The 20,847-nt window shown below is 31.1% G+C and overlaps 1 protein-coding gene across 7 annotated transcripts in view; it reads right to left on the bottom strand.

The window, feature by feature from the left end:
* LOC132716233 (fibropellin-1-like) overlaps positions 1-20,847 on the bottom strand; it is a 45,952-nt gene that overhangs the window by 24,578 nt on the left and 527 nt on the right. For 2 of the 7 annotated variants that reach the window (XM_060699461.1, XM_060699465.1), the window contains exons 1-9: positions 20,117-20,264; positions 19,555-19,637; positions 18,862-18,933; positions 18,125-18,227; positions 17,601-17,695; positions 17,005-17,073; positions 14,846-14,996; positions 14,089-14,193; positions 12,113-12,223 (exon numbers count right to left, since the gene is read on the bottom strand). In XM_060699461.1, the coding sequence (XP_060555444.1) occupies positions 12,113-12,223; positions 14,089-14,193; positions 14,846-14,996; positions 17,005-17,073; positions 17,601-17,695; positions 18,125-18,227; positions 18,862-18,933; positions 19,555-19,637; positions 20,117-20,165 (838 nt within the window). In that variant the 5' untranslated portion in view covers positions 20,166-20,264. Of the gene's footprint in view, positions 1-11,213; positions 11,325-12,112; positions 12,224-14,088; positions 14,194-14,845; positions 14,997-17,004; positions 17,074-17,600; positions 17,696-18,124; positions 18,228-18,861; positions 18,934-19,554; positions 19,638-20,116; positions 20,266-20,847 lie in introns of those variants that run through there. The other 5 variants (XM_060699460.1, XM_060699462.1, XM_060699463.1 and 2 more) reach the window with 5 other exon arrangements.

The following is a 20,847-nucleotide window of genomic DNA, read 5'->3' as shown; positions in this document are numbered from 1 at the left end:
GTTGCATTTGTTTTACATTTTCTCTTGTTAACAGATTTAAGAAAACCAAGCCTGAATATTTATGTAGTATTGTTGTTTTCATATGCATCCAAACGATCACCCCTTTTCCTGGTTTGTATACTTCACAACAAAATGTGTCAAGTATCGTGTTGAAACTGTAAACAAGTTGCCCCTTTAAAGATGTAACATTTTCCTCACGGATCATCGATTACACCACGTAAATTTTGCAGATTGAAATCCGCTATTGAATACCGCTTATAGCGGTAATTGGTGTGTGAGAAAAGTTTTGATAATGTCTAAAGAACAGATTGTGCCATTTTCAATGGTGACACACAGTTTTCATTGCGTTCGAGGGATCACCTCTGTTCAAAATTTATTTATTTATTTTTTCAGTCTTCCTATTAGCATGTGTCTTCTGTAAAGTGCCGTGTGGCAGCTGGAGAAAGTCGCACCGTACTTCTGTTCAGTAATGTTATAAGATGTTTCCTTTTTTGTCGTATGTTTGAACACTGTATATCTATTTAGAGCTCGGCCTAAGCCTGTACTATTTGGGCGTAAGACATGTTGCATTTAACAAAGTTGTACATGAACTTACTAACTCAAGCAGAGTCTGCAAATTTAGTGCAATATTGTTTCCAATTTTTCACTGCGTCCGAGCACCAAACACTCTAGCTTTTTATGAGAAATACAATTCATAACAGACATGTTTCGAGAAAATGTTTAATAAAATTGAGTTTACAAATATAACCTAAATGTTGCTGACATACAAATAAACATTTACATACATTTACGGATCATCATTTCCTATGTTTATTCAACAATTTTTCCCGACTGTGCCTCATCAGGCAACTGGTTCAGTAAAAAGTGTGTTGATATTATATTGTTAATTAAACAGTCATGCTAGACTTAACAACAACACTATATAGTATGATACCTAACAGATTTTATTATCATTAATCTTTGTCTCATCTGTTAAGAAATAATTCCTAATGTTATTATTTCATTAATTAAAGAGGTTAAGTTATAAATAGTATACAATTTTTCTTATAAGACTTAGTCCTTTACAATATTTCAGTGCAAAGTTTGAAGTATTGACACAGGTAGGTGCAGTACCTATAGTAACAAACAATTGCAAAATTATAAATATCATTCATCGTTTCACACCAACTATTAGATTTGATAACGATATGGTTATATAATTTATTGTTAGTATAGATAATTGAAAATCACTGACAAACTACTTTATATAACAATCTTTTTACGATTATATGGGATTTGCAACACATCAGTGGTGCTGACAGACTTCAGTTTTCTTAACTGACATAATACTATAAAAAACAGAAATATAATTATCATATTGCTATTGAACGAGATTTTTTCATAGTAGATGAAGCTTTTGTATTGACTGCAGGAAACTTGTATTATGATTTCATGTACTTATGCATTCATATTTCCCAATGGTGTGACAAACAATTGAAAACTTATTACAAAACTATACAGTGTAACATTTTCAGTGAGAATTGAATAGCTCCATTCTTCTATATTAAGTTTTGTTGATAGAAGAAATATTAATTATTTCAAGTACATAATAATTTTCCTGATGTGATCCAAAATCTATATATGAAAAAATTCTATTAGAAAATTAATCTTCATATTAGACAAAGTTATTATATTGATACATTGTATGTATCAGATTTTAATGTGTTTGTGTGCAAACTGGTTAGAGGCTTTACATTAATGATAAAAACACATCACAATTTCAAAGAAACACATTTTTTAGTAATCCTCCAGCTCTTATCTTATTTTCATAGAATTTTTGAAAATATATTTAAAAGCAAAATATTACGACGTGGAAATAAAAGTATTTTACATTTTGCAAACAGCACTTACAATCCACGTTAAGTTGTCAACATATGCAAATATTGTCTTACTGCCTTTGTAACGCAGTTGAAATATGTGGATTAATACTTACAATCAGTCATTGATTGCACGAAACATGAAAATTATTTCTAGAATCTTATGTCGTTTTTAACCTGTCTTAAATTTTTTTGAACATTTTTTCTCAAATTAGATTTTCTTGAAATAGTTCGGCTCTTCTTCGGGCAAGTAGTTTAAAAAATGAATAACAGGTTTTATTTTATAACATGTGCATTTTCCATGATATTTTGGAAGAGTTTTTATGACTTTGGAAAATTGGTATTAGTAGTCTTCACTGATAAAGCATGATTGTACATGTCCAATCTTGAATATCTGCAAATACTTGCGAATAATACACAGGTGAAGGGCTGTGTGATATATGTACGACCTTTACTGCGTCAATGTGACTTAAAACCAGAACAAAACAAAATCAAAACAAAACACATAAAAAATACACAAAAATATGAAAAAAAAAAAACATTATAATTATTGTTCCATAATGGTTTGATAATTGGTTTGAACCAAACTACCCTATCCGTAAAGCTGTTACGAACTTACTATTACAATAATCATATTATCATTATTTATTTAATGTCTGTCGAATGAATGAAGTACAATGCCCATTATCTAAACCATTTACGTTGCAGTTTGTCCGTTTGGTTCTAAACTGTACAGAAACGTTTTAACTAACTGAATAAGGCTTTTATAATTGAATTATTCTGTATTTTTATATTTGTTGATTGCCTTAATTTAGAAGTAGCTTATTCATCATATTGACTTGTACTTATGTTGTTTAATCCAAAGCTGCTTACAGCTTATGTTAAATACTTATTTATACATTTGAATGTCAAAAATATTTTAGGAGTGTATACATAAAGGTGCTCTTTGAGAATTTAGCATTTATTTATGAGCGGGAATATTGTTTTTGTTTTTCTTTTATTAAATGTTTGATTTTTTTAGAATTTATTACGGTGAAATCTGTTCTTAATTTATATCGGTTGTATCGCGTTAAATATTACACTGGTTTAGTTGTACTTGCTGATTTTTGTTTAAATTTGTTTTTTAAATATTTAAAAGTGAATACTTTGTTTAAGAAGATATCTGTTAATATTGATTGTTTTTGTTTCGTGTTGTTTTGAAGTGATCAGATGCTGTGAAGTTAATATTTTTGGTTGAATATGGATCAATACATGATTTAACAGTTGCGAAAAAATGCATCCTGTGTACTCCATTGTTTGGTATTTGTATGGATTTGTTTGATCATAGGAGGTTTGGGCTTACTAGGTCTTAATTATTGTTTTTGTTTAAAGAACGTAATAATACAATGTCATCGCATGGTGTCTTCTTTCTTTGGGATGTAAATAATGACCAGAGAATGTGTTGTTTTGATGAATTTATGGATATGAAAAAAAAGTATATAAAACGTCTTTTAAAAACGTGTTAACTAAACAAATACGTGCTAGTAATCAAACTTTATATATTATAAAAAGTGACTTAATACAAAACACGACCAAAATATTATTTAATAGTCAGTTTTAACAAATTTTATAAATTTATTAAACGAAAATAAACAGCACGTAATTAAATACCCAATTTCAGTTTCTCTTACCAAAGAATACCTAGAATTACCTATAAAAAGCGGTAAAAAAGTTAAAAATGCAAATTTATTTTCGCTTATCTAATAATAATGATAATATGGTGATTATAATATCAATAATATATGATAAAAGAAAGAGATAGGTAGTGTAATGTATATAGGCGTTATTTAAATGTGTTAATAGCTCAGTAGGTAGAGCGTACCTAGTCATACCATTATCATTTTTAACAAATTTGTTTATTTGATGTTTATAGATATATATTTTTCATGTTCATTCATCTTCTTTCAAGAAAGTTCTTTCCATGTTCATTCTGGGATTTTTTTTTCTCTACATAGTTTAGTATTCTAGATTTTTCATTGATAGTATATAATGTTTGTTTGTACTTCGCAGTGTGTGTGTTAATTTGTGCTATTGTGTGATGTTGATATACTGTGTGCTATGATACTGTTAATATAATAATATAAGTTTGGATTTTGTTATTCTGTGTGGGAAAAATTTTAGGGATATTGTATGTATTGTGATATTCTGCTGTTGACATTGGACACTGATTAAATTTGAGTTGTGGACAATTAATTTCAAACTGTGTGTTAAACTTCAGGAAAATTGTTAAATTTGAATCGTGGATAATTGTGAGTCAAACTTTACTTTCATATTTTTTGTATCATTGTAAATAATTATTTTTCTATCTGTTGCTTTTAGCTCGTAACAATAGCTATGACAATTTATCTTTTAGGGTCAATGATATTTATGATAATGATATAAATTGAAAGTTTGCTGTAAAGTTATGCTTATGCTTTATCAGTGTATACGCCTCCTTAACATCATTTTGCTTTTTCTTAATGATGTAGACGAATTATCAACGAAACTGCCGTATACCATTGCAGAACCATCCAATGTACCTGGTATTAAGTATTTGCCATTAAGATTTGCATAATGACAGTATTTATACCACCATGCACCATGAAATCCAACAGCACAGTTTGTACCATAGTTGTCAGCATCATGGTCATACGTCGTAAAGTCCATACCATTGTGATATACAAAGCTATAGCTGTTGGAAACTGAAAGTTAACTAGACGTTCAATTACAAAGTTGTACATGAACGTCAAACGTATATTATGTCAAACTACAATTTGTATGCTTTTTAAGTCTATTATAATTTACAAATATTATTTTCCACGACATGAGCTTCGGTTTGGGCTTTTTGTTAGTCCATGCTATCGTATAATTTTCTTTAAAGGTGTTTCATGTATTCCTGTTTCAACTGTATAATTCATCTAACATGCATATGCTGCTTGCTTTTTGACGTCCTTGACAGTTCAGCTATTTTCTTAATAAAACGTTTATGCGTAAATCATAAATTCTTGCCTGCACCATTTACACATTGATTTCACAAATTTCCTTGAGATGCCCCTTTTTCCACGACAAAGGGAGGGAGAAACCTCCTATATCAACATACTCGCACATGCAAGGCTATGTGCAAAAGGTCCCTTGATTCCGCCTCCCTTTTGTTTTCGGTTATAACCTATGTAAGCAATTTCCGCGATTTTGCGCATAATTCGTGATTTTCATTTATGAATATGAACACAAGTTGCAAGTACGTGGTTGGCCATTTGCAAAGTAAATAACAAACATAATTATCAGACAGATGAAGATAATGATCATATATATTGCAAAAGGATTTTTTTAAGGAATAGGTGTTGTATTTCATATGCATCAAACATTTGACTCTTTATGTACTTACTATTGAGACTGGCAATTGTGGGGCCTATATGAAGTGTAAATGCCGGTCCGGCTGAAAGTGAAAAGTTGTCGAAAGTTTCATAAGCCTTTGCCCCGTCCGCCGCCTCTATATCTATCCTAAGATCTGTACGTCCCCTGTTTGCAATTTCTCTTATGTGTTTCAGTCCTTCAAAATGTAAAATATGAATAAAAATAATAATTTTATTTACAAAAGGTAACACATTAAGACAAATACATATTTGTAACAACTCACAGCCTTTTAAATGAAAAACATACCAATCGAAGAAAATATAACATCTTAACGTGTAACATGGTAATCACAGAGTTATCATTTTATATTTTAATACATATTATCACATAAACTAAGCATTTTTTAAACAATTTATTTTATTAAAACATTTCTTAAAACACAATATTACTACTATCGTCAGTGCATCATTTTGATACGTAATTAACACAGTTAAAACTAATCAAGCCAGGCCTATGACAGACAGCCGTTATAAAAAAAAACATTTTAAAATAAGAAATAATGAAACTTATAGAAAGAAATGTGAAATATAACGATCGTATCTTGTACATATAATATACAGTAATCAAACTAAATTTGATTAAATAAATATTTCTTAAGAGTTATTTATTTAAAATATTGATAATTTTAATTTAATTTCCTTTTAATTATAAGTGGTATGGATTTACAATACCCATAATATTAAAATGGAACATGCCATTAAAATAGTACTAAGAATGAAGTTTGTAAGACTAAACTAAATTTTTGTGCGATTTTGATGTTAGAGTATTAGTCCCCTACCGTTTTTCCGGGGGGGGGGGGGCTTTAGGTTTACCCTCCGTCCGTCTGTCCGTCTTTCCGCACAAACATTTTAGGTATATGAGCTAACTAACGGTACACTGGGACAAAAGAGAACAAAGGACTTCATTCCGTAAATAATAGTTAGCTCATAAGGAAACACTAGATAGCCCACAAGGAAACAAAAGAACAATAGAAATAGCTCATAAACCTGAAAAATTGGTACGTCCGTCCGTCTGTCCATCTGTCAGTCTGTCAGTCCGTCTACAAAACTGGATCCCGCGATAAAGCAAAAAGTACAGAAAATATTTTTATGAAACTTGATATATGGATGGATGGCAGTATGGAGATTCTGCACGTCTTTTTCTGTCATTCCTATGTTGATAATTCTGGTTGCTATGGCAACAAATAGACTGAAAATATGGCAAATTTTACACATAAACTGGATCCAGTGATAACGCAAAAAGTACTGGAAATATTTTAATGCAACATGACATATGGGTAGATTGCAGAGTATGCATTTTTTATCTTTTCTTCATATTTTGAAAAAATAGGCTTAAAACATGATAAAATAACAATATTTGTGATTAGTCAAAAAGAGCTGAAAATGTTTATGAAATTGTATCTTTATTTCAAGAGTTATCTCCTCTTTAAGAAGTTTGCTTTTAAAAATATTGTATTTTGGTAACAGGGATGTTTCAAACATTAACTTAAGAGTGTCCTTCAGTCCGTCTGTCTGTCTGTTCATAAAAACTGTTTCCTGTGATCATTTTTAAAGAACTTTTCCAAGAAATTTACTTAAAATAGAGACAAATTGAAACATTAGTGAAAGGCCAATGGCCCTTCAGAATATTGCTGGGGTTCTAACCGGTAGGGGACTTATGGTTTGCTTGCAATACTATGATAATTGCTTGTTAGATATGGTAAGTAAGTCTCGGATATATTAAGGGGGCATATTACTCAGTGCTTTAAAATGTTCTTGGACATAGGCGTGAAAAATACATCTTTTTGAAAGTCAATATTTTAATTTTATGTATACATTTTCGGATTGTTTTCTCTAGAATTCTGCAAATTCGATTTTGTAATTTTATATTCAATATATTTAATTTGTGTTTTCTTTTCCCATATATTACAATAATAATAAAAATAGTAAGAAGGTATGCATTATGAAATAAAGTGCGATATTCCGTATTCAAAAAGAACTTTATTTGCTTTAATAAATTAACTTTAGATATCTTTTTTTTAAACACACCTTACATACTAAGCAGCTTTTGTAATATTTCATTGTGAAGAGTTAATTCTTCTGGAATCTTTAGTTTTTGACTACTACCTATTAGCATCTATTTAGACATGTTAGGGTGCAAAAGCATGCTATTTCATTTACACCATTTAATAATTCTATTAGAATCTGGATAAAGTGTTATCCCTCAGAATAATCACAACAAACTTACATGAAAATTGAAGACTCGGTTTAATTGAGAGACTATGAAAAAGAGAAAGACCTCTCACGACCGCACAAGCTTGAGCGGTCTTCAATGTTCGATACTTAAAAGTGCTTTATCAGACTGTATTGTAGTTTTTCTTCTATAACTGATATGTCATCTCCAGACTTATTCTATGTTGTGGAACCATCTCGCAAATATTTGAAAGATCAATTACATATAGAAATAACAGCAAAGAACCAAGAATTGAGCCTTTGGAACTCCAGAGGTAAATTTTTGTACGTCGGATTTAAAGTCTCCAATTTAGATGTTATGCTTACGATTATACAAATAACAAATGAAAACGTTTTAATGATGTTACGAAAAAATACAGTTTGAGTTTTTCACAGTCAACTTAATCAAACGCCTTTTACATGTCTAAAATATTGTGCCGATAAATTTGCAACTATCAACATATTTAAACCAGGAGTCTATCAAATCAATAAGGGTCGTATTGCATGAATGATTCTTTCGAATACCTAATTGCTTATAATGTAAATTATTTGTTTCCTGGAAAAAAGCTATAATACATGACTAGCTATATGACGTTCCAAAGTCTTAGTTATTAAAGACAGAATAGAAAAAGGTCAATAGTTGCTCGGTTTATCTGTCAATCCAGTCAATTTGAAAATCGGAATATTTTTTTTAATTCCTCAGGGAAATATTCCGTGTCCAATGCTTTTATTTATTTTGCATTGGGGTTACAAAGATACCGCATGGTTTTATTATTTATAGACTATTTTTATCCAGTCCAGTCCAGTCTAGTCCAGTGGCTTTATTTGCATCTAGTCTTTAATGAAGATTTTCACTTTAAATGCAGAAATATTTTCAAATTCAATTTTAAATTTCTTCCACTTAAAGTTTTAACCTAACTTATTCTTCAATATTTTGAATTCGTCGTGATATAACTGTACTTTTTGTCAAAACTAGAAATATCAACACAATAATTGTTCTATTTATTTATAATATTAGCATGATCATTAAATGTAGTGTCGCAGTAAGTCTTTCAGGAATATGTACATTTTCTTTTTTTCTCAAGTTTATTAACTTCATTAAGTTTTCGGATAACGGGAATCTCTGATTACACCTTTTACCTTACTATTAAAGAATATTATGTAGACATTATGAACACTTACCAAGCCAAAACTCACTGTGTAAATTTCCGAATCCATTTTCATACTGAGAGAAGTTCCTGTAGAAATCTACTGAACCATTAAATCTGTACTGAAACACCTGAAGAGATTGATAGAAACAATAATAAAATATCTCTTAGTATTTCATAATACATATTATAACATGGTTCCATTTAAATACATAATAATAAATCTTTATACCTTAAAACAAATAGTACTCAAAATGATGTTTAATAACATAAATAACTTAAATTGAATAGGCAGATAAAGGCATCAATTATTTAATTTATTTTACATTTCAAATAAACAATAATTTTATTGTGTAAGAAAATTATTCATGTCCAAACTCAACATCTACAAATATAACGCAATATATATTATAAAAGCTAACCGTCCAACCGCCACCATCTGTGGTCATGTCACAATAGACATCCATAGTTTCATGAGTTTTCCATGTACTTATTGTATAAATTCCGTCGCCCTTATGTTCCCCATATCGCAGAATATCAGCACAATCTGTAGAGTCTACAATTCACAGGTATGTTAAGTTACTCAAAGTCGTAATGCTAATACACCACATTTCTTGAATCCAGTAACACTGGGAATAATAGGGAGGGGAGAATTAAATGACTTGATATAGTTAAACAAATGAGTATGGCGACGGCTGAGCCTCGGTAAAATCATTTTTAACATAGAAAATTAACAAATATTTCCTATATCAAAACAAGACATTATTTATGATATGAACGGTACCTTGTTTAAATAACAATACCACGTCTGTTCTTCTACGTGTTTCAGTTTTTGAGAATATGTTAAAGTTGTAGTAAATAACACGAGAAATTGTAATTAATATAATAAGAATGAACCAAAAGCAAAATCATAATATTAACATCTTTTTTCATAGAAGTTCATACAAAATCTTGTAGGAATATCTGTAGCGTAAAATGTTAATAGATGTAAAGTAAGTGAAACGAGCAGTTTCTAGATAGAGAGCCACGCGAACTGAAATAGTTAGTTTCATGCAACGAAAATAGATTCGCGGCGGCCACGACATTCGCAAAAATGAACCGATAATTCGATATACAATCACGAATTCTTAAATCAACCGATTAAGCATCTGTTCTGTAGAGAGAAAAAAGTAAAATAGTTGATCATGAAATTGAATATCCTTTCTCGATCTGTGCATATACACTTTTATTTCTTGTCAGGTATATGAACGCTATAAGAAACTGTGCTTGAAACTTGATATAACGTTTTAGTGTGGCTGCAACAGCAGATGTCAAGTGGTGTATAGCAGCTGTAAAAAGGTTGTCCCATACTTCACGCAAGTGTTGTTATATTTTTCTGGTTCCTTCATGATCATTGATTTCAGCAATTTTAAGTGTTGACAATTGAGTACCGCTCAAGTCGGTGCTAGGAGCTTGAGGGATGTATCACTTTCTTATTATTTCTCATTTAAAAAATCAATCAAACTGAATCTGCAATTTTCATATACATGTAATTTTGTTGTGAATTATGCGTCCGGTTATCATCTCTTTCACAGATTTAATTGCTATCTAAAAATTACTTGTTTTACTTACTTTACATCTGTAAAGAAAGTTTACTCTACAAATATTTTCACAAGATTTTATATGGACTTCTACGATAAAAATGTCAATATTACCTAATGATGATATATTGATTGTAAGAAGAATATCATCACGAATAAATCATTTTTCTTGGAATTATCAGTTTAAGGAAACATCTACAGTAGTTACTTCTTGATAAATCGTATTGATATTTACATTGGTCACGAAAAATTACAAATTAAAAACATAAAAAACTGGCAGAAGGTTAAACAAAGGGTACTCAGTTCGAACTTTAAAAACAAAATATTGTTTTTAGAAATTTTGTTGTTTTTTTAGGGGTTTTTTTTCGTAATTATATCGATCAATCAAAGCAGTTTCAAGTTGATGTCTCCAAAACGTTTTCAGCTTTTGTACCGAGTAAAATTAAAAGTAAAATTAAAAGTGAAATATTACAGTTAGCAGTAACTCAAAAAGCACATTTAAAAGAGTAACTGTTTAAAAAAAATGTGCTTGCCTCTAAACATTAATCAATACTTTCCATTGACTATTTTTATTTTTTTACTAGGGCAATAACTCAAAAACATCCAAAAAAATTCGATGCACATAAACAATATCCCCATATGTGATCTATCAGTTGATGACATTTAAAGAAATACTTCATGGTCTAAATACTTTCCGTAGATAGGAACTATCTATCTCTGAAGTGTTTGATTGATAAAGCCGATACCTTAAATAATGCACCAAAATAAGAAATATAGGTTGACGGACGTCTGCTGGGGTTATTTGTTTGATCTTCTTTGATCTCGCAACCTCTTTACATCCAATTAAGAATACTGTTTGTACAAAGGAAACAGAGATTCATGCAATAAATTGTGCACCTGCGTAAATGCGGAAGGACGGACGTCCCTACGGACAACGCAAAATTCATATGCATTCGTCTTCGACGGGACAATAAAAATTATACATACTATGCTGGCAATTGTTTCCACTGTACCCTTGAGTACAGGCACAAACATAACCATTCACTCGATCACTACATGTTCCATGTATACATGGATTTGATAAACATTCATCTATGTCTGAAAGAAAGAAATATTGCGTTCATACTTGTTCAATCATACAAGATATTTTGGCAAGACTATTGTGTATATGGCATCTTGTGATTTCGCCCATTTGATCTTTAATTTGTTTGATGTTGCAATATTTTCACTAATTGTAACCCTCCCGTAGAAAATGACGCATGATGTTAGGTTTGCTTTGACGTCGGTCTCAAACTTAATAGTTTCTGAGCCGTGCTCATTATTGAAGGCTGTGGTATGTTCTGTTAAATGCGCTCTTACTTGTTGAAATGTTTTATCAAATTTTCTAATTTTTTATCTTTATGAAAATTAATTAATGTGTTTGTTTAATTAACAAAAGCAAAAAAATACAATTATGCCTATACATGTGTAAATAGTAAGTGCTCAGGTAAAAGCAAATACAATTGAAATATAATCATTTTTAACGGAATCAATCAGCATAATTTTATTATGGACAAATTATTTATCTAAAGACATAAAGAGTACATATTAAGTATTCCACAACAACTCATGATATGGACAAAATAAAAGTTGTCTATACCATCAAACAACAAATTTTCACTGTTTTCATCCACCTTTAACATTTTAGTGATATAAACACGTAAGAAAGGGGAGAAGACATCAAGGTCAAAGAATGTTCTACTCGGTTGCGATAACGCAGATTTAAAGATATACGCTTCAGAAATGAGAGCGATCTACAACCTGATAAAGTGATTGTAATCTTTTCAAACTTGAAATCATGCTATATGGAGCAGAACAAAAAACGTATAAAACATTACAGTAAATACCGTGTTGACAATTGCTTCCATTGTATCCTTGATTACAGGTACAAACATAACCATTAACTCGGTCAATACATGTTCCATGTACACATGGATTTGATAAGCATTCATCTATGTCTGAAAAAAATGATATATTGGGTTCAAGCTTGTTCAATCATACAATTTAATTTGTTCATTTTGGCAAGATTGTTGGGTATGTGGCATCTTGTAATTTATTCAATCTGACCTTTAATGTGTTGAATCTTCCATTATTTCCTCTTTTAAGTGTAGTCCTCCCGTACAAAATGATGCCTCTTAGGTTTGTTCTTCACGTCTGATGCAGACTTCAAATTTTCTGATCTGTGCTCATTATTGAATGCTGTGATCTGTTCTGTTAATTGCGCACTTGTGTGTTGTATTTGAATATAAAAGTTTCTAATTTTCTCTTGAAAAAATTGTGATTGTTTGATAAATATATTTCTTAAAGGGACATTATTTATATGCATACGTTTAAAGGTGAGATAGCACAGGTAAAAGAAAAAACTTCATATTTTGCCTGTTCTGTTTATTGCTCTCTTACCTGTTGAATTGTTATATCATAATTTCTATTTTTTTGTCCTAATGAAAACTCAATGAATGTGTTTATATCATAAATATATTTCTCAAAGTGACAAAGTGTTTAAAGTGACATTATACCTGTGTCTATGGTGAATGCACAGGTAAAAGAAAAACAACTACATATTTTGTTACAGTCCTCAATTTTACATTTTACTTTCATGTATAATCGAAAGCCATAAGCATGTGACTCAGGACAATATATTTATAGCTTATTAGTAACCATTACATCAGTAAAACGTTTAAAATATATATAAAACAATCTTAACGCAAGTAATCTGCATAATTTCACTTCGGACAAATTATTTATCTAAAAGCATAAAGAGTTCAAATTTAATATTTAACAATAATTAAAACTAAAGATAATTAAAAAAAATCATCCATCACATTAAACAACAAATTGTCACGGTTTTCGTAAATTTATGAAAGAGGGTTAAAGGTGATATACATACCAAAAGGAAGAAAACTTCAGTCTATAAAAAATGTTCTACTTTATTCAATAACGAAGTTTAAAAGATATACACTTAAAAACAATTTGAGAAATGAGGGCGATTACCCATCAGATAAAGCGGTACTTATCGTTTCAAACTTCAATCATGTTATTTGGAACAGTAAAAAAGGTCAGAAATCGTTATAGTACATACCGTGTTGACAATTGTTTCCATTGTATCCTTGATTACAGACACACACGTAACCATTAACTCTGTCACTACACGTTCCATGTACACATAGTTTAATAGACATTCATCAATGTCTTAAATATATAAAAACATGACAATAAAATCATGCGGTGGTGTTACATATAATCACTACATTTAAAATGAATTTAACAATTGAAATATTCACTGAGACAAAACCGAAAACGTTAATACAAGTAATTGTTCTAAATAGATTATTTCTTTTATTTATTTTTAATATTATGATAATCCAAGAGTAAATGCCGATCTAGTTTATCATGTATATCTGGTTTGTTTCTAGTTTTTGGACGTTATTTACTATTTATGCTTGCGCAGCAAAAAAGGGGAAAAGAAATTTAAAAAATTAACAGGCAACAATCATAATGAATTATATTGTTGTATGTATCAAAGTTAAAAAAAAGAAATAACATAATATAAATATGATCGTGTATATTCTGAAAATAAATCAAAATATAAATGTAGTAGTTTATTATATATTTGTTCGAAATGGACAGTCTATTAAATATCCAAATAGTTTAGTAATAAAATTAATAGCATAAATTCAATTGACTAGCATATTGATGAATCATGTGTTGTTTTTTTTTCTTTATTTTATAAAGATTAATGTCATAGTCTGGATCATATTAAATCAGAAAAGTGAATGTATTGTATGTTCCAGCACACTTTTTAATTCAATTAATACGATATCACCTTTGTCGCATATACTTCCGGTAAAGCCTGCAGGACATTCACATCTGAAGTTATCACCGTCAGATTTGCAAGTACCATGGTTACAAGGATTTGACTGACATGGATCTATAAAATAACAAATAAGAAAATAGCACGCTCAGTGCTTTGATACTAGGAAAGGCTGGAACAGACAAAATAGAAATAGAATATGAAAGCAATGTCCCCGCACATCCTTTACTTCAAATTCAATCATTTCTACCAATAATTAAAATCTATTTTACAAAAATCGGATTGCAATTCAATTTATATAAAAACAAGCGATAAAGTAACGGGATACATTAAAGACACAATTGTAATGGGAAAAAATGAAAATAAATGCTACTTGATGACAATAAATAGCTAAAATATGTCATTACAAAATTACCAAACTCATAATGATAAGTCATAAACTTTCATATGTGATTTCTATAAATACAAAATGTTTCTGATTTTTAAGTGCATTTTAATTATGTTTTTGTATATGTTTAAAGTAAATATCATTTTTTTAAAACTCATTATTGCTTAAGACGGATCTAAAATAATTTCAGCATCGATAAAAGAATAATTAATATGTGACTTTCTGCCAAAATGCACTTTATCCCCATATACTTTTTTTCAAAAGACACTCCCTTATGTGTACATATATAGACATCTGGGCTGTCAATAAAATTTAAGGAAAATCGACTGCTCAATATTGCACATTATACTTTTTTGCACTCTTAAAAGAAATCAATTATACCTATAAGCAGCTGAGCTGTCGTGCAATTTTTATTGCACAGATCTTCTAAACAACAAGAATCGCATATGTGTTGCTCGTGACTTCTTTTGTCCATGCTGACGTCACGTTTACCAATGATAGCCACGTGGTTACCTTCCACTGGTTTACAAGCCTAGAAAGAAAGACGATGTTCCTACTGCTGCTGCCGATAATGATGATGATGATGACTATTATGAAGAAATGATACGTAAAGTTATTGCTATGGAAATAAAATCAACAACGTTGAAGCTCCGTAGCATCGCCATGATTGCCTTGAGGACACCGTGAAGACGCCGTTAAGTAGGTATGTCATCAAAAATATCACATGTTTGATTGTGATCTCGCAGCTCTTTGTTTAACCCATGTGTCTCTAAGCGGCGTTCTCACGGCGTCCAAAGAAAGTTCAGAACGCCGAGGTGAGCGCAGTAAGATCGCAAACATCGCTGCAGCATCGCGACAGCATCACAGTGGCATCGAAACGCCGACCGACGGCGCGCGTTTTGAGCATGCTCAAAACGAACCCCGTCACTCGGCGTTCTGATAAGAGCGTAGTTGGATCGCAGTAAGGACGCCGTAGCAACTCAGAAGCATCTCCTACAACGCAACAGGAGCACCTCGAATACACAGAAGGATCGCTGAACCAAAGCCGTAATTAGCTACGGCGCTTGTACGGAGATAGTGCGACTTTACAGCACTTTCACGGCGACCATTGCGCACTCAATGCGATTCTTCTGCGTTCATCTGAAATTGGTGAATACGGTACAGTAAAATCCCTACTTTAGACCATTCCGGTATTAAAACAAACCTTCATTTAGACCAGTATTTAAAAGAACAGAATCGTCTGTTATTTACGTTAATGATAACATGACCCACAATTAAGATCATCCCACTTATCCACTTTAAATAGCACCGGTTTCTGCCCAAATTCATTGTTTTATTTATCTAACCCCACTTTTGAGACCACTAATATTCCAGTCAATACCCATTCAGATAACAAATTTATCGTTATTCATCTGCTTGAATTCTCTAATGCATGGCACTTGATGAAGCAATGTGTGAAAACTGTTGCGACTGGAAAATTGTATAAAGGTGAGAAAATAATTTTCAGATTGGTTTAATGTTACTTTCTGCACATGTATTTTGTGGAGAATTAATTTCTAAATTAATACGTGAATTATGTACCTTAAACAAGACCTATGAAAATTTAATCTATCTATTAAATATCTTCAATCTAATGGTCTTCTTATTATTATAACATCAGATTATAATAATATTTGAAGGTTATAATATAATTGTTTAAAACGTTTATACATGATAATTCAAATAGAGTGGTAATGAAATATATATGTCTTGATAATTATATCCACAATTAAGACCACCCGCTATTAAACCACTTGAGTTCCTTTGGTTGGCATAAAAGAGGGTTTACTGTATATATAGAACGTGTTTGCAAGTAAATGTCCTTTAAACCATGTATGATAATCGGCAGCAGGATGAAATACTGCTTACTTGCATGCAGGTGCAGCATGAACACGAATATTCAGAATGAGTAATCAAGTACGATTTCAGCGCAGTGTGAGCGCAGCGAGAGCCCCGTGTGAGCGCTGTCAAAGCGCAGTGGAAGCGCAAAGAACGCAGTAGAAGCCCAGCCCAAACGCAGACAATCGCCAATATAAACGCTGTGGAAGCTCCGTAGCAACTTCATGATCGCCGTGCGGACGCATTGAAGTCTTCATATCATCAAACATATCCGATTTTTCTTGTAATTTCGAGACGCTTTGTTAAATTTTACAGCGCTGTGCAAACGCATTAAAAGCGCAGTCTAGTGTGACAGGGCCTTTAAATCTAACAACGCCGTGCAAAGGCAGTGAACGCGCAGTCTAGAGTGACAGAGCATTTGCTTACTAAAGTGTCAATAGTTAAATGAAGATTTTGATATAAGACAGAAAATTATAGTATGAGTATATAACATTTTTTGTACGGAATATATATAAATGTCAGGGACAGTAGACACAACAAATAAATTTTTAGGTCAGAAACCTAATTTTCATTATGTCATTATAACAAATGAAATTGCAAAATGGCAAGAATTATTTATAGATAATGTAAAAATAATCGATAATTAATGACAAAAGTCTCACGTGTTTAGATATACAGCTACTGGTATACACAGTCTCTGAGAACATATTCTTTCCAACAATATTACACACCTGAAAAATTATATATCAATTGAAAGCTATCTATTGCAAGACCATATTAAAGAAAGCATATTATTCCTCTGAAAATTTCTCACAAAATGTACGAATTTCATAATAATGCTTTCGTTTTGGAACAATGGTGGATGATTCAATTATATCTGAGCAATTGTAGGACACATTTGATTATTTTTAAGGTACTTCTCAAAACCGTGTGATTTTACACTTCCGCGTATTACCTCGTGTGCCATAATTACTCGAAACCGGAACCATTTCCTTTTTCCATATTTGTATATTTTGTGTGTGTGTGCGTGCGTGCAAGCGTGCATGCGTGTGTGTGTCTCCATACGTTTAATACAAAAGAATAAGACCAAATTCCTTCGAACAATGGATTTAGAATGTAATTTTAGCTACAATTGTTAGCGTGCAGTGATTATAAACTTTAAGCATAGCATTGCAGCGTATTCATTTCTTATGTCATTCAGTCACTCATTAATTAATTCAACATTCATCTGTTCACAATTAAGTTAAAGATCACTTACTTCTCCAGTAGAGCAGAATTCAATATTATGACACTTCCCACTGTCGGTATGTAAAGGACAGTTATAGCATATAGGTCCCCTATGCTCTGGGTAACCTTGAACAAGAAAAAGATATTAATGCGTACCATAATGATATCATTTAAAACAGCATTTGAAAAACAAATGTAAAACAATATATATAAATACACTCTTTTTGACCCTTGTCACATTTAACATAAATATCGTATCTCCTTAAATCGTTCAGTCATATCGATGTTTTTGTACATAGGTTCAAATGTATCAACATCCAAATTCGTTCAAATGTATCAACATCCAAATTCGAAGAAATTTGTGTGAAAAAAGGGAAACTTGCAACAATTTTTGTGTCAGCCTGTCATGTCCGTTTTGGCATTTTGCTATTTATGAATTGACAATACTGTCAGAGACATCTAAATTGTAACCATAAGTATCACAAATAGGTTTTCATCAATTTGAAAGACGAAGTCTGTCATCAAGACAAAACATTTTTTTTATTATTTAGTTACCTTGTTGACTACAGCCATTGGCATTACAAAGATCTTTAGAATTGCAGCATTCAGAACATGTAACCCTCTGTCCATTTATACTATTGGTGAAATTGTTGCATACCTACATAGTTGCAAAAATAAAATAAAAACATTTCTGTATAAAGCAAAAATTGGTAGCAAATCTAGACAAGACTTGCATACGCAAATCTCTTATTTGCATTAGAAAAGGCAAACTTTTGAAAGCTCATAAATTATATAAGAAAATGCATTTATTTGCATATAAAAGAACAGCAGGTTTGAACAGACTGTGAACTGTAAACGGCGAAAAGATAGTTAATGTTTCATAGCGCCGAGCTTTAAATTTGAAAAATCGTAGCCAGAGGAGGCATTAGAAATACATTGAAGACACGAACAAAATCTAAACTGATATACATATATAGCAGGTGCAAAATACTGAACTGTTAAGGCAAGTTTCTTCCTTTAAAAGAAAGAAAACAAATTTTAAAAATGAAATGCTGCTATTTTTTTGCATTTTAGCTGTTGCTGTTTGATTATTTTTACACTAAATGTATTGACGGTCATATCCTTTTTTATCTTTTATCTCAAGTATATATGTTTCATCATATATATTTTCATTAAACGGTGAACATGTTAGCAATGCAATAGGTAACTGTTAAAAAGAAATTCAACCTTACCTTACTTGACAATATAATATTAAATAATTTTGTTCTCAAACTTGTCCAGAATTATCTTACCGTATTTGGCAGACAACCTAGGTTGTAGACAATTTCTCCAAACTCGTTCAGCACTTGTTCTACACTACAGGACTAAAACAAAGCAACCAAAACTATAATTCATAAATGAAAAAACAACATTTAACAGACTATTCAAGTAAGTATAAAGTGCATAGAGGAAATGTTATATTATTTCGATGTAGTAATTAATTTAAATCATTGACTTTTAATTCTGATTTTATCAAAATGATGAGGTATAAGAATTATATCTTACAAACTTTGAATTGAAAGGGGCGTCCGGGCCGAGTTCTTAAGATTGTTGACTTTAAACCACTTGCACCTCACCTACATCTGTTGGTTCGGATCAGTGACTTTCAATTATTTTAGGTGAGGGGGCTATCAAAATTACTTTATATATCGTCGATGGTTCTACTTCTAATGAGGTGCCCGTTTGTGCCTGAGATAATGCATGGGGGCACCTGTGATATTTTTTCACCATAATGTCTGGAGAGTGGCCAGACCTATACAAGGTCGAAGCGTCTCTTATACCAACATAAAGACACAGTTTATGATATAATTTTGTTTATTTTCTTTGTTTGTCTGTTTGTTTTTGATTTTGTTTATCTAAAGTTATGAGCATGAAATAGATCGGTGAAGACTTCGGCGAAGACTTAAGGCATTTTTAGGTATCTCTAAATTTTTTGTTGTACTTACTTCACCAGCATAGCAGTCTACAACCTTGTTGCATATCCGAGGCTTAGGAATATCTTTGCACTGCAAACATGTCAGACTTTCAACTGAATAAACACATTAATATTTTGATAAAAATCTATATCTAATAGATATATGTCGTAAAGACGACGTTACGTTAGCGGGAACGGTAGGCAGACAACGTAACGTTGGCGGGAAGAAGAGTTCATACGACGTCATTTCCGTTGTATTGTTATTTTACCGTTAATAAACATTATCATTTTAGACACAACGCAAAGTAGTTGCTTCTTATTTCACTGACCACTTTTACAATATACTTATTAAAAGATACCAATTTTCTTGACATTCAGTTTTTTCAAAGTTTCAATCATGGAAAATGTTGGGGTTGCTTTTACTGAGAGGAAAGGGGAAAATGTTGTAGGTTGATAGCGTACAATTTTCTACATAATATTAAAATAGCATGAAATAATCACTGTGGCGAAAATTGCCGTCTTAAGCCATGCTTGAATTGTAAACGTTATTACATAAACGAATTGAAGCAGACAAAAAAAGTATTTTAACATACCTCTATGCATTGCCAAAATCACCGTAGCAATGAACAGACAGACTTTCATTCTGGCTTTTCCTACCTGAATTGTAAATGAAACGACATTTCAAGAGTTTATTGCTGTATTTTATGCTCTTGTTTCACATTCATGATATATCCAAAACTAATTTAGCAGTCTCTTATCAGTTTTCAAGTGCACCAGTTAACTATTGTAATTTAGGTCATACTTATATGTAAAATATTTGCGATGTATACTTAAAGAGAAATAGATCTAACAATATTCATAAATTATATCATTGCTACATCAAATTGACTTTTTAAAAATATACATTCGTATAGCACAAAACACTGCTTAATTAGTCTACAAAAATTTTGAATCTTTATTTAATGTAAAAAGAAAGCTCACAAACGCATACATACATACATACATACATACATACATACATACATACATACATACATACATACATACATACATACATACATACATACATACATACATACATACATACATACATACATACATACATACATACATACATACATACATACATACATGTGCATACATACATGCATACATGTACATATGCAAGACACATTCATATGCAATAAACAGACATATGAAATGCACAGACATATAAATGAATAGGAAAAGTAAAATTGAAAAACATATTAAGACACAGAAATAATACAATATACAAACATACAATACAGAGACATATAAAATACACACACGCATATAATAAACA

The sequence above is a fragment of the Ruditapes philippinarum genome, unplaced genomic scaffold, assembly GCF_026571515.1.
Source record: "Ruditapes philippinarum isolate M1 unplaced genomic scaffold, ASM2657151v2 ctg10122_1_1_1_1, whole genome shotgun sequence".
Taxonomy (NCBI): domain Eukaryota; kingdom Metazoa; phylum Mollusca; class Bivalvia; order Venerida; family Veneridae; genus Ruditapes; species Ruditapes philippinarum.
The sequence above is the reverse complement of the archived record's forward strand: the minus strand, read 5'-3'. Positions and strand labels throughout refer to the sequence as shown.